Raw genomic sequence first — 14,926 nt, forward strand, 5'->3', positions numbered from 1 at the left:
AAATAAAAATATTTTTTTGAAAAGATACTTTATTTATGGAATTTTTAAATATTGATCAAAATGGATCAAAACTCAGTAAGATGCATTTAATATGGAATCAATAAATCTTAAACATTAATTAAATCTGACGGCTGATATTAATAGTTCTCATTTATCATAATAGATGTCGTCCCAAACCATTTGGAGGCCTCGTGCTATTTTAAAATTAGACCTTTAATAAATATAAACATAGTAAATTAAAAAATAATTTTTATTTAAATTGTAAATAAAATTAAATATACCAAGACCAAATTGGTATAGAAATATTCTTTAGAAATTTGACTTATCAAAGTTTAGTTTTTTTAAAAATTTTCTACTCTTACAATTCTTGATTTATAGGAAAGTTAATACAATTTAATAAAAAGAAATGGTTCTTTGAACAATTTTAACAATATTAATAATAAAGTTTTAACTTAATAAACAACAAAAAATATGAAATTACAAATTCTCAAAGTATCACAACTATTATGTCAAATTTATTAAATTGTCGATTCACAATGGTAGAAAAATATTAATATTTTCAAATTTATATTTTAAAAATTTCCATACATCTATAAAACCCTTGAAATTTTTAAAACATTATATTATTTACTTTGAAAAATGTTTATTATAATTTAGTTAATGTTTAATTATGTTTTATATTATTAATATAGTATTTAAATATGTATGTTAGTTAGCGAAAAATTTGTAGGTTAAATTTTTATGTTATCTAAAATTTAAAATGAATAAGTATTTTTTTATGCTAGTGAAATAAGTCAATATGGTCCAAGTTAATTCACAATTAAATAATTTAGTATTTTAATAATTAAAAAATTAAATATATTGTTAATGAAATATACATACTATATTTATAAATTTCCTAATATGAATTAGTTTAATTCCATATTTCAATGTTTCTAAAACTAATATAAAACTAATATGAAATATATAACCAATTGAAATAATTTAAATATATTAATTGGAAAAAATAAATAATAATTAAAATTTAAAATATTTAAAACATAGAATTAAAAATATAAAATAATTAATTTAAAAATATTTAAAACATAGAATTAAAAATATATAATAAATAATTTTTTTAATATGAATTAAATATTTAATTAATAAATTAATATTATTAAACCTAATAAAACGTTAACTAAATATAATAAATAATTTTGAAAATAAATATGTATCAGTGTTTATCAAACAATTATGTAATAGTACTAATTGAAATATTGGATGCAAGAAAGTTCACAACCAAAAGCAAGTTGCCTTGTGGTAAAAGCACGCTGCCTAGTGGTAAAGGGATGCTTTTTGTGTCCATTTTTTATATTTAAACTTTTAACGACCAAATAATAAAGACTGCCACATAAAATTAAAAAATAATTAAATAATGGAAAAGATATAAAAGCCATGACCAAATCCATTAAAAGACTAAAATAAAGGATTCTGAGATTCGCCCTGATCACTTCAATTTTTTTAAACTACTAAGATACTCAATCTTTATTTTCAATTTATAAAAAATAATTAATATAAATTTTTTATTTGGACAAAAAGTAAACAGAAGTACTTTAATCTAAATATATTATTGTTTGGATGATTATTATATATTATTAAAATTCTTTTAATTTAAATTTTTAGTGATTTCTTAATAAATATAATATTATTTATGTTAATTAAATTCTAACTTATTTCATATATAAGTTAATATACTTCAAATATTAACAATTTTAACTAGCTTTTTGAATACTTAAAAAAATAAAACAATATATATTCAGTAAAAAAATTCATAAAAATGTATTTTGTTTTGCTTACTATAATAAGAACTTAAAACTTTGAATTGTCTGGGTGATTATATTTACTATATTTATAAATTTCCTAAAATAAATTAGTTTAATTCCATATTTAAATGTTTCTAATTTTAATTTAATATCATTTATTATAATTAAAATTTAACTTATTCCATATATATATATATATATATATATATATATATATATATATATATATATATATATATATATATATATATATATATATATATATATATGTATATGTCCGTGTGTGTCATTTTAATTGTTATTGTCTCAACAAATTAAGAGTTTTAGTAAGAAGTTTGTGTTTCTTGAAGATAATATCATGACAAAGTTAGGAAGCATTCTTCTGATGATGTGTGTTTTGTTCGCTCTCATGAGCCACACTGTAATACCCCATAATTGTGTAAGCATGATTATTTATATGCATTATAAGTGACTAAGATGGTGAGTGGATTAGTTAGAACCAAAAGGAATTGGTTAGACACTAACTAAGTGGCAATGGTGTAAAAATGACTTGGTTAGAGGGTATTATGGACCTTAACCTTATATTGCATGGCACATGATTGGTTAGTTAGAGACACATTATTCCAATTCAGATTTTGTGAAAGAGAAGTGGAGAGAGTAGTGGAAGAAGGAAGAGAGAAAGAAGAGAAGTTTATGTTCTCTCTCACAAACTCCATTTTCGTATTCCATGGACAGCTCTCACTAATCTGATCATAACTCTCTGCTCACAACTCCGATTCAGAAAAACGAGTTTGAAGTTGGAAGATCCATGCTGAATGTGTGTCAAAGATTGGCTACGGGTTTGATGAAGATGTAGTGAAACTTTGGCTATGGTGGGACTTCAATGGCAGCGAAGAACTTCTTTCTAACCTCCCTAAATCCAAGGTGAGTCCTTAGATAGTAACTTGGGGATTTGCATGTAAGGGTTAGTGATTGGGGTTTAGGGATTGTGAGAAATAATTATAAATCCATGACACTAACATGATAATTGTGTTATTTGTTGGTTGTTATTGTTATTTGTTGGCTGGATATGTCTTTAAATCGTGCATGCAGGTGGATTCACGGGGTTAAAATACCCCAGGACAGAACTGATGAGTTCTGCATTTTTCTATGTCTGCTATGGTCCGCTAAGCGGGCTAAGGCCGCTAAGCGGATGCTGAGCATTTTTCCAGAAATTCGCGGTTCCGCTGAGCGGACCCAGTTTGCCCGCTGAGCGGAGGATGCTGTTTGTGAAGAAAATAAAAATCGCGAGCCCGCTAACCGGACGTGAGACCGCTAAGCGAGGAAACAGTTGAGGTTCGCCCCTGGAAAGCCCGCTTACAGGCCGCTAAGCGGCCAGTGCTGGGCAAAATTATATTTTTCCTTCCCCTGAGGGCAGTTTTGGATTCTAATCGTAATCGGACCCCTCCTTAATTATTAATATGCATATGAATGTCTGAAGAGTGGTGTTTTATGACACACATTACCGATAATTCCATTCATTTTGTTTATGTGGAATATTATACATAATGTTGGATAAGTTTATTTCATCAATTCCTTGTCTATTCACTTGTGATTGATTTTGATTACCTTGATGAGATAAGTATGGATCTATGTTGATGTCCAATGTTTTGGTTGAACATTCGGATTGGTTTGTATTATGATATTACACTCGATGCGTGTACGTATGCTTGAATCGAAGTGGCCGGGGGCTAGGTTGGGATATACCTCTTACTATGATGTAAGGTATTATCCTGGATCATGTGGTCCGTGGAATAGTCCGATGTTATGATCAGAGGTCGCGCACCTGAGCTACCGTTGTAGTGTGCTCGTGAGTGCCGTGAGGGGCTTATACTCATTGACGTTGACACACTTGTGTGCTCGGTATGGTGGGGTTATGTGGCCATGTAGGCTATTACATAATGATTGTAACTCACCTCTAGTAAAGTCATGTAGACTAATACTAGGCTTTCGCCCGGTGGGACCATGCGTCAAGGTGGCGGTTTGTACTCGGTGTAACCCACTTGCGTGAAGAAGGTTAATGGGACAATGACGCCATTTAGGCTAATGTCATCTCGCGGCCACTTAGGCTTGTGCGAACCCGTTTAACCATCTTGCAGTGAGCTTGTACAAGTCCCTTGACACTAGGCATGGGTGGACTCATCGAGGGTGCGTTCGTTCCATAATCTAGCCGAGGTTTATTACACTTCTTGATTCCCCGTATATGGATACGGGTTTTGCATACTTGTTTGTGATATACTTGTGTGTTTGTATATGATGAGTCCTATGGTGGACGACTCCTTGTTTTCTCCGTACTTGTACCGGATGTGAGGATAACCCCGAATCAATGGTGGATTCGGTTTGTTGATGCATGTACCCTGTAGAACCGAGTGGACCCATAGGATAGGAGGACTCACTGAGATTTAGTAATCTCACCCCAATCAACTTATATTTTTTTCAGGTGCAGTTTAGTAGCGTTTGACAGATAGCAGGTTCGGATTGACGACTTAAAGTGGTGATGGCTCGAAGACCTCGTCAGATCTCATTTTCCGCTGTGCAGATCCATGAAGACACATGTTTTGTAATTATTAATATTATTTCATGTTGTATTTATATGGATCATCTTGTATCTTTAGCTTTTGTATGTACTCAAATACCGATTTTTTAACGTTTCATGCATAATATACTAGTCAATTATGTGTGGGGTGTTACAGTTGGTATCAGAGCTGGTCGATTCTCGGCCGAGCCATGAGACATCACTAGCAATTCCTTTCCTCCTCACATGTGTGCGTTGCTAGCCTGATTTTACTGACATCTCATTGAGTCGTTGAACTTGATCAACTCATCGACTGAATGTGTGACAGTGGAATTACGGCAGAGCCGCCACGAGGACTCATAAAACCTGCAAGGTTGTGAACCTAAGTCGTTGAAGTAGGATGAGTAATGGATTGTTTGGACATTGTAAGTGGATAATATTGGAGTCGTCAAGCTTAAGGAGAGCGTTCGACACGAAGTAGTGATACCCGAACTGTCAAGGTGTGGGTCGAGACAACTAGAACCCCAGTATTTTGATTGGACGAAGTGAAATTTTCTCTAAGTCTTGGTAATAGCAAGGGAAATCCAGACACGATTGAGAAAGAGCCTTGTAAGTAAGATTCTCCGAAGGTGTTGAACTGGGATTTAGTAGGATTTAGTACTGATGATACTGCCGGTGTTAAGTGCGACTGATGAGCTGATAGGACAGAGTAACCTTTGGAAGCGCGGATAGAGGAGTCAGACCTTTCTGATTACGCTGGCATGGACAGTAATTGGATGGACGGAGTATTGGATCCTGATTCAACTTGGTGTATCTTAGACGAAAGTGGTTACCTAGTGAAGGTTGGTGGAATGTACGAGTGTGGTAACTTACGATTGGGCGAGGCTTGAATACCCAGTCGATAGAAGAGGATGTGTATTTCTGTTCTTATCATTTTATATTTAGGTTCTAGAACTACGCTAGATGTAATATGAAATGATGTAGAAGCGTGAAATGCAGTAACCTATGTTCTTGTTAGTTGTTCGTCTGACCCCGAGTGGAGCCACAGAATTACGCTTGGCGTTGGGCGTTCAGCCGAGTAAGAACTAAGATCTATCTGGAACGTTAATAGGATGATCGCATTTGTGTTGGTTGTTAGGAACCATAGTATTCCTATCTGGACTGAATTATCCTTGGAATCCTATGCATGCGTGGGACGATTGGGTACGCGCACTGCATGGTAACCCGAAGTTGAACTCCAATCTTCGTGCTTAGCATTTTGGCTTCCCGAGTAAGTAAACCTTGGTGTGTAGCACTCTCAGGTTTTAGCATCCTGAGGAGTGTGATTCGAAGGACTTGAAGAACGATGAGCCTATTGGAAGCCTGTTCAGACACTTGTCGGTTGTGACTTTAGGATACGCGTGGAGATCGCTATACGCCACTGAGGTAGTTTACCTGGGTACATGGCCTCGGAGTTAGACCACCATGTTGGTACTACCAGACGGGTATAATGCCACAGTATCGCTATCGTGCACAAAGATGCGTGAGTCATCCTTTTTCTGACATGTGTGGGGCAAAGGTGATCTGAAGCTCAAGGTAGAATTCTGATTTTTGGAACTCGTGAGACGCGAATCCAGACTCTCATAAGGTATGTGGGATAAGGATCCATACGTCGCGCTCGATAGTAGAGGAATAACTAGACATGCGATGGTGTGATGGATCAAGATCCGATACTATACTTATGGAGACTCTGAGTGATCGTGATCCCGTGAGTTAGTATCATATTATACCTTGGAGACGTTCTTGTTCCGTGAAGTGTTAAATTCCAGTTATGTGAGTATAGGGTGGAACTCATGTATGACCACGATATTCCGGTCAGCACATTGAGTGGCTATCCCTTAACACTGGTGACCGGTGATAGAATCGGTGAAAGGTGTCTTGGATTAACTTGGAGTGTGACAGATTGGGAAGAGTGTTTGTTGATGCTCCGAGTGAAGGAATATGAAACTTGGGAAGACAAAGACACCCTTGGATCGATAAGTGCTGAGGGGTCAGTAGGAGAGATTTACATGGTGGAAAGTGCAATCCCTTGCATTGCGACTACGCTCAAGCCGTTAGAAGCACTGCAATGAAGGATACTACCGAGGAAGTCAGTTAGTATTCGATCCAGAAGTGAGAAAGGCATTAGATGACTGTACGAATGAAGAGAGGCCGTGAGAAGTTGTTGTATCCGTTAAGTCGCTTGACTCATCAGAGGTGTTATCACACCAAGAGAACAAAGTTGTATAGTAGGGAAGAAGCTATGTGAACTGTCAGGGATGTCGTGAATTGCATTATGTTATGAAGGGTTCATTATATTAGTTAAGTAACAAGACTTTTTGTAAGGGAAGACATAACAAGTTATGCACTGTGGGAATTAATGGAGGGGGACGAATCTCTAAGTCAGGGAGACTTCGACTTTCGATGTCATGGAACCGAATGTGAAACCAACTTGTGTTTAGTGGACCTAGTCCGGATTGATGGAATTATTAGTGACCTAATTTTGGAAACTGCTCATACTCAAGAAGTAGCCTTAGTTGGGGGTGTCTAAGGTCCTAGCACGTACCTTGATGGCACGAATTTTCGAGAAGGAACCTTTGTTATTTAAGAATTGGGTAAACTTGGTAAAGTAATGAAACTAAGTGGACTGTGGACATAGCGTGGCTCAGAGGATTTCAAGGTATGTGACTTGTTGGGATCAGAGTAGCGCAACGGATAAAGGAAGAATCAGATAAGATTGGAGATAGAAATGGACGGATTATTTTGGGTCTTATTTTGGAATGGAAATGTCCTCCTAAGAGAAACTCCTCGAAGTGGCGTTTTGTTCATCTCAGTCCCTTACAAGAGTTCACCATAATCCCGAGACGTGTCGTCAATGGGACGACTTGGAAAGACACTTTGTGGATGGCATGTTGTCCGATGTTTGTAGATCATCAGTTGAGCTTGTAAGCAACAAGTGTTTGATATAGTATTGTGACCGCTGAAATGCGGAGGACTAGTGGAGATTTTCAGTTGACACAAGTTCTTTGTGGTTATGTCTTGTGTATTATGATCGTGCAGGAAGACTTGGACAATGGTCACAGGTCAGCTTTTGAAGTTCACCTCTCATCAGTGGAATCTTGTGTGAAGTTGTCGAATGACAAGGCTACAATTGCAAGATGATTACACCTTCGTGGTTTTGCGGTGACGGTTGTTATGTCTAAACTGGAGTAAGGGTTAAAGTAAGAAGAATCAGTTGTATAAAGTAAAGGTAAACTTGGGACAATCATCCTAACACTTTGGAAACCAGAAGTTAGGACCAAGAAATTCGGCTAATGCTTAACGTCATTGTATGGACTTTGGTAGAGAATAATTTGAAGTGTCGTCATAGAAAGGATTATTGTAGCAAGAATGCTTGGATGGGAAGTAATTCAAGGAGCCTAAGTGAATCAGTAAGTGTGTTGGACAAGGGTGAACACAACAGATTTTGAACGGCAGATATCCAACAGGAGTGGATTGCTAGGGTTTCTGAAATTTGGGAGATTCAGTGCAGAGCAGTGAAGGCCTAGGACCCTGGAAGGATAATTCCCAAGGTATGACAAGACGAAGTATCTGAATAGATGTGTTGCTTGACGGTTAAGGTTTCTAATCATGTATAGTGGGACGAAAGTATTTTGGCGGATAGTGTTTCTTCGTATGGAATGATCCTCAGACAGAGTAGTGAGATTATGTAAAGACGAATGTGAGTAACATTATTTCCCTTGATTAGATAGATATGAGTGACTAAGATGGTGAGTGGATTAGTTAGAACCAAAAGGAATTGGTTAGACACTAACTAAGTGGCAATGGTGTAAAAATGACTTGGTTAGAGGGTATTATGGACCTTAACCTTATATTGCATGGCACATGATTGGTTAGTTAGAGACACATTATTCCAATTCAGATTTTGTGAAAGAGAAGTGGAGAGAGTAGTGGAAGAAGGAAGAGAGAAAGAAGAGAAGTTTATGTTCTCTCTCACAAACTCCATTTTCGTATTCCATGGACAGCTCTCACTAATCTGATCATAACTCTCTGCTCACAACTCCGATTCAGAAAAACGAGTTTGAAGTTGGAAGATCCATGCTGAATGTGTGTCAAAGATTGGCTACGGGTTTGATGAAGATGTAGTGAAACTTTGGCTATGGTGGGAGTTCAATGGCAGCAAAGAACTTCTTTCTAACCTCCCTAAATCCAAGGTGAGTCCTTAGAGAGTAACTTGGGGATTTGCATGTAAGGGTTAGTGATTGGGGTTTAGGGATTGTGAGAAATAATTATAAATCCATGACACTAACATGATAATTGTGTTATTTGTTGGTTGTTATTGTTATTTGTTGGCTGGATATGTCTTTAAATCGTGCATGCAGGTGGATTCACGGGGTTAAAATACCCCAGGACAGAACTGATGAGTTCTGCATTTTTCTGTGTCTGCTATGGTCCGCTAAGCGGGTTAAGGCCGCTAAGCGGATGCTGAGCATTTTTCCAGAAATTCGCGGTTCCGCTGAGCGGACCCAGTTTGCCCGCTGAGCGGAGGATGCTGTTTGTGAAGAAAATAAAAATCGCGAGCCCGCTAAGCGGACGTGAGACCGCTAAGCGGGGAAACAGTTGAGGTTCGCCCCTGGAAAGCCCGCTTACAGGCCGCTAAGCGGCCAGTACTGGGCAGAATTATATTTTTCCTTCCCCTGAGGGCAGTTTCGGATTCTAATCGTAATCGGACCCCTCCTTAATTATTAATATGCATATGAATGTCTGAAGAGTGGTGTTTTATGACACACATTACCGATAATTCCATTCATTTTGTTTATGTGGAATATTATACATAATGTTGGATAAGTATATTTCATCAATTCCTTGTCTATTCACTTGTGATTGATTTTGATTACCTTGATGAGATAAGTATGGATCTATGTTGATGTCCAATGTTTTGGTTGAACATTCGGATTGGTTTGTATTATGATATTACACTCGATGCGTGTACGTATGCTTGAATCGAAGTGGCCGGGGGCTAGGTTGGGATATACCTCTTACTATGATGTAAGGTATTATCCTGGATCATGTGGTCCGTGGAATAGTCCGATGTAATGATTAGAGGTCGCGCACCTGAGCTACCGTTGTAGTGTGCTCGTGAGTGCCGTGAGGGGCTTATACTCATTGACGTTGACACACTTGTGTGCTCGGTATGGTGGGGTTATGTGGCCATGTAGGCTATTACATAATGATTGTAACTCACCTCTAGTAAAGTCATGTAGACTAATACTAGGCTTTCGCCCGGTGGGACCATGCGTCAAGGTGGCGGTTTGTACTCGGTGTAACCCACTTGCGTGAAGAAGGTTAATGGGACAATGACGCCATTTAGGCTAATGTCATCTCGCAGCCACTTAGGCTTGTGCGAACCCGTTTAACCATCTTGCAGTGAGCTTGTACAAGTCCCTTGACACTAGGCATGGGTGGACTCATCGAGGGTGCGTTCGTTCCATAATCTAGCCGAGGTTTATTACACTTCTTGATTCCCCGTATATGGATACGGGTTTTGCATACTTGTTTGTGATATACTTGTGTGTTTGTATATGATGAGTCCTATGGTGGACGACTCCTTGTTTTCTCTGTACTTGTACCGGATGTGAGGATAACCCCGAATCAATGGTGGATTCGGTTTGTTGATGCATGTACCCTGTAGAACCGAGTGGACCCATAGGATAGGAGGACTCACTGAGATTTAGTAATCTCACCCCAATCAACTTATATTTTTTTCAGGTGCAGTTTAATAGCGTTTGACAGATAGCAGGTTCGGATTGACGACTTAAAGTGGGGATGGCTCGGAGACCTCGTCAGATCTCATTTTCCGCTGTGCAGATCCATGAAGACACATGTTTTGTAATTATTAATATTATTTCATGTTGTATTTATATGGATCATCTTGTATCTTTAGCTTTTGTATGTACTCAAATACCGATTTTTTAACGTTTCATGCATAATATACTAGTCAATTATGTGTGGGGTGTTACACACACTTTGGGATCTCGTCCATCTATTATAGGTATACACCTATCATAAGTTAGTATTATTATTGTTATAACCTATATAATTCTAAATAGGTTTCATAAATATTTTTTTAAAATATATATCCTACATACTAATTTAAATTATATTTAAATGAGTTTGTTATAATTATGTTTTCTTAATTGGTGTGGACGCAGGATATACAGACGATGTTGTCAACTTTTGTCCAAAAACTTTGAATGTGCCAGGACAGTGTAGTGATTCTCGAACTTGTGGGGACGAAGTCAACGCTGCAGTTGGAGCAAGTGGCATGGTTCATCAATGTACTTGTCAAGACCATGCAGAAAATAAACGTCTTTGCACATGTTTAGTTAAGTGTTAATTGTCAAAAATATTCCTTTTGATAATGACCTAAAATGTAATAATATTAGACACTTAAAAAAAATCTTATAATGCCATAATATTCCAAAATATGTGTTTTTTATATTTAATTCTCCATTTAGAATAATAGTGAAAATAAAAAAAATTGTGATAATGTTTAAATATTAAGCGTGATAATTCTAAAAAAGATTCCCTTATTTTTATAATATTAGTAATAATTAAAGAAATAAAAATATTTTTTTGAAAAGATACTTTATTTATGGAATTTTTAAATATTGATCAAAATGGATCAAAACTCAGTAAGATGCATTTAATATGGAATCAATAAATCTTAAACGTTAATTAAATCTGACGGCTGATATTAATAGTTCTCATTTATCATAATAGATGTCGTCCCAAACCATTTGGAGGCCTCGTTCTATTTTAAAATTAGACCTTTAATAAATATAAACATAGTAAATTAAAAAATAATTTTTATTTAAATTGTAAATAAAATTAAATAAATCAAGACCAAATTGGTATAGAAATATTCTTTAGAAATTTGACTTATCAAAGTTTAGTTTTTTTAAAAATTTTCTACTCTTACAATTCTAGATTTATAGGAAAGTTAATACAATTTAATAAAAAGAAATGATTCTTTGAACAATTTTAACAATATTAATAATAAAGTTTTAACTTAATAAACAACAAAAAATATGAAATTACAAATTCTCAAAGTATCACAACTATTATGTGAAATTTATTAAATTGTCGATTCACAATGGTAGAAAAATATTAATATTTTCAAATTTATATTTTAAAAATTTCCATACATCTATAAAACCCTTGAAATTTTTAAAACATTATATTATTTACTTTGAAAAATGTTTATTATAATTTAGTTAATGTTTAATTATGTTTTATATTATTAATATAGTATTTAAATATGTATGTTAGTTAGCGAAAAATTTGTAGGTTAAATTTTTATGTTATCTAAAATTTAAAATGAATTAGTATTTTTTTATGCTAGTGAAATAAGTCAATATGGTCCAAGTTAATTCACAATTAAATAATTTAGTATTTTAATAGTTAAAAAATTAAATATATTGTTAATGAAATATACATACTATATTTATAAATTTCATAATATGAATTAGTTTAATTCCATATTTCAATGTTTCTTTTACTAATATAATATCATTTTTTTTTGGAGCAAATATGAATAATTTTAGGGTTAATAGGCATTTACGCCCCTGTAATGTTAGCGAATTTTGCTTTTCCCCCCTCCGTTGTCAAAAAAATCGTTGCCAAAACCTCTCTTTGGCAACGGAGGGGGGAAAAGCAAAATTCGCTAACATTTCAGAGGTGTAAATACCTATTAACCCATAATTTTATTCCAATAATGAACGTTAAGTACACGCCGATCGTAGCCGATCCAGGCATCGAAACAGACTAAATACAAACAACAAGGCACAGACTAATCAATGTCAAGGGTATGGCAATAAGCTTCCAACTTAGGAGTTCCACTCAATCTCCATTTTATATTTTGTATAATCTGGTGGCTATCCAGTTCCATGTGACTGTCATCCTGGAAAATCTTATGGTTACGCACATTCCAAACAGCATACACTACTTCAGCTATCGCCAATTGTAGAGTTTTACTTCTAACATTGCTTTTGCTGACAGTTTTGCTAATCCATTCTAATTCCAAGTCCCACCTGTGGGGCGTATGGGGAAGCTTCAGCCAATTCAACACTTGCAGCCATACATGCCTTGTTACCCTGCACTCAAAAAACAGGTGTTGACAGCTTTCCTCATCTCCACAATATATGCACTTCCCATCAGTTTGCACTCCAAATTTGCTAATTCTGTCCTTGGTCGGCAGTCTGTTCCTGCAAGCAAGCCAAAGAATAAACGCAGCCCTCAGTCTGGCACTATTACCAAAAAATACCCTTCTCCAAGGCACATTTGGCTTTCTCCCCTGCAAATTCTTGTACATCTTTCTAGTGCTATACTTCTGCTGACTATTAGCCTCAACCCAGGCCTGAGTCCTTTGAAGATCATCGCCACATTTAAACATGCTTTTCACTACCCAAGAACACTGTTGAGGAGGGACAAAATTGATATCATTTATTATAATTAAAATTTTTCATATATATATATATATGTGTGTGTGTGTGTGTGTGTGTGTGTGTGTGTGTGTGTGTGTGTGTGTGTGTGTGTGTGTGTGTGTGTGTGTGTGTGTGTGTGTGTGTGTGTGTGTGTGTGAAATGAAAGTGTAATAGAAATATATAACCAATTGAAATAATTTAAATATATTAATTGGAAAAAATAAATAATAATTAAAATTTAAAATATTTAAAACATAGAATTAAAAATATAAAATAATTAATTTAAAAATATTTAAAACATAGAATTAAAAATATATAATAAATAATTTTTTTAATATGAATTAAATATTTAATTAATAGGGTAAAATAGGAGACTTAACTTTCAATTTGAAAATGACTGGCTCTGGAGCGAAAAAGCGAAATCGGGGGCGGCCACCGAAAACTCTGGTGCCTTCGATTCCGGTGATGCACCAACTGTAGCAACCTGCCTAAAATTTATAACTTAGAGAGTCGCCACCTATTCTGAAGGGCGAATAGGAAACCCTACGCAGTATAGAGATCAGGGTAAGATACTATATTCAGGTCGAGGGAAGGTGTTAGGCACCCTCAACCCTTTCCTAAAGGCTAACATTTCAAAGATGCAGGTTTGTGGCAAAATATAAAGAAAAGTGACAAACAGAATAGGGTTAATAATTTTAATCATTGACATGATTAGGGTTTGAAGGAAGGGGAACTCGCCTTGTTGCCAAGTGCCTACGTATCTCCTTATGGAGAATCAGAGTCAACGTAGTTCGGGCGACGGGTTGTACGCCCTTAAGGTTTGAAATTTTATTTGAAGGTTTGAAGTTGTATTGAATGAGGATAAAAATCCGTATTTTGAAATTGAAGTTTGAAAGATGTTTGGAAAGTGTTTTGAAGTTTGGGCGTACAACCCTGATTTGATTTAGCACTATTAACCGCAACGATCAATGGATTCAATCGCCATAGTTAACAGATTAGGAGGTTTGCATCATTACCAATTCAAATCGATTGATTCGATTATCACTAATAATGAATTAATGTATTTTATTATTTTTGTGAATTTTATTTTGTATTGTTACCCCTCATAATCGATTAATACGATTACAAATAATAACAAATTAGAATTAGAACAGTAGAAAGATTAATCATCGCGACTAATAAGATAGTCGAAACCATTTAATCAAATATGATTTGATTTGTAATTTATTTACATGATATTTTAATTAAAATTATCATTGCCCATAACGATTAATCGATTTAATCGACGCGAACAACGAATTAGAACTTTTAATATAAATATCACATAATAATTTATTTATAAAAAATAATAATTATTATACAATTAATATATTAAAAGATATTTTAATTAAAACAAAATAAATAATAGAAATTAATTAAGTATATTAGGATTTAGATCCTGTATGGCAGCCTTGAGGGTACATGGTATAAACCATCAGATCAGGGACGTTAGATTAGGCTGAAGGCACATCCTAGGGTTCAGATTTTGAAGGTGTATGGTAGACATTATGGTTGGCAGCGCATGGGATAAAGGACATAAATCCAGAAAAATAAATGAAAGGGCCAGGGATCGAACCCTGGACCCTTGGGACACACACCACACACGCTTGCCATCCCAACTAAGCTAGTTAGTCGTTTGTCAATCTCGCCCATGATATTATATTGATAATCCAAAAAGACCAAATAGAACAGGCGCCAAATTCAAACACGCCAATAATGCACTGACACCTCATCGTCTTCCTCAAAGAAGACCTGAGTTTCCTGCAACAGTTTGCTACGATTTCGCTACAAAAAATCCTTCGTAGCAACGGCACCAAAAAAATAGCGAATAGCCCACGTTTGAGTATAAACTTTTCGCGACCCCATCATCCCCTTCGTCTGAACCTCACGAACATGACTATGCCCTTAAATCCCTCTAATTTCACCCCTAGCAAAAAGCCCCAAATCAAACTCTCCGACCTAACAATGGTGATATATATCAAACGCGCCCAGAATCTCAATTAATGTTCCAGAATTGTTCACAGCAA

At 35.4% G+C, this 14,926-nt stretch overlaps 1 protein-coding gene across 1 annotated transcript; it reads right to left on the minus strand.

The window, feature by feature from the left end:
• Window positions 1–12,226: 12,226 nt before the first annotated feature.
• On the minus strand, window positions 12,227–12,829 carry LOC131613448 (uncharacterized). The gene has a single exon (XM_058885116.1). The coding sequence runs from the start codon at window positions 12,827–12,829 to the stop codon at window positions 12,227–12,229; it is 603 nt and encodes a 200-aa protein (XP_058741099.1).
• Between the last annotated feature and the right edge of the window lie 2,097 nt (window positions 12,830–14,926).

The sequence above is a fragment of the Vicia villosa genome, linkage group LG6 (genome assembly GCF_029867415.1).
Source record: "Vicia villosa cultivar HV-30 ecotype Madison, WI linkage group LG6, Vvil1.0, whole genome shotgun sequence".
In the NCBI taxonomy this organism is placed as follows: domain Eukaryota; kingdom Viridiplantae; phylum Streptophyta; class Magnoliopsida; order Fabales; family Fabaceae; genus Vicia; species Vicia villosa.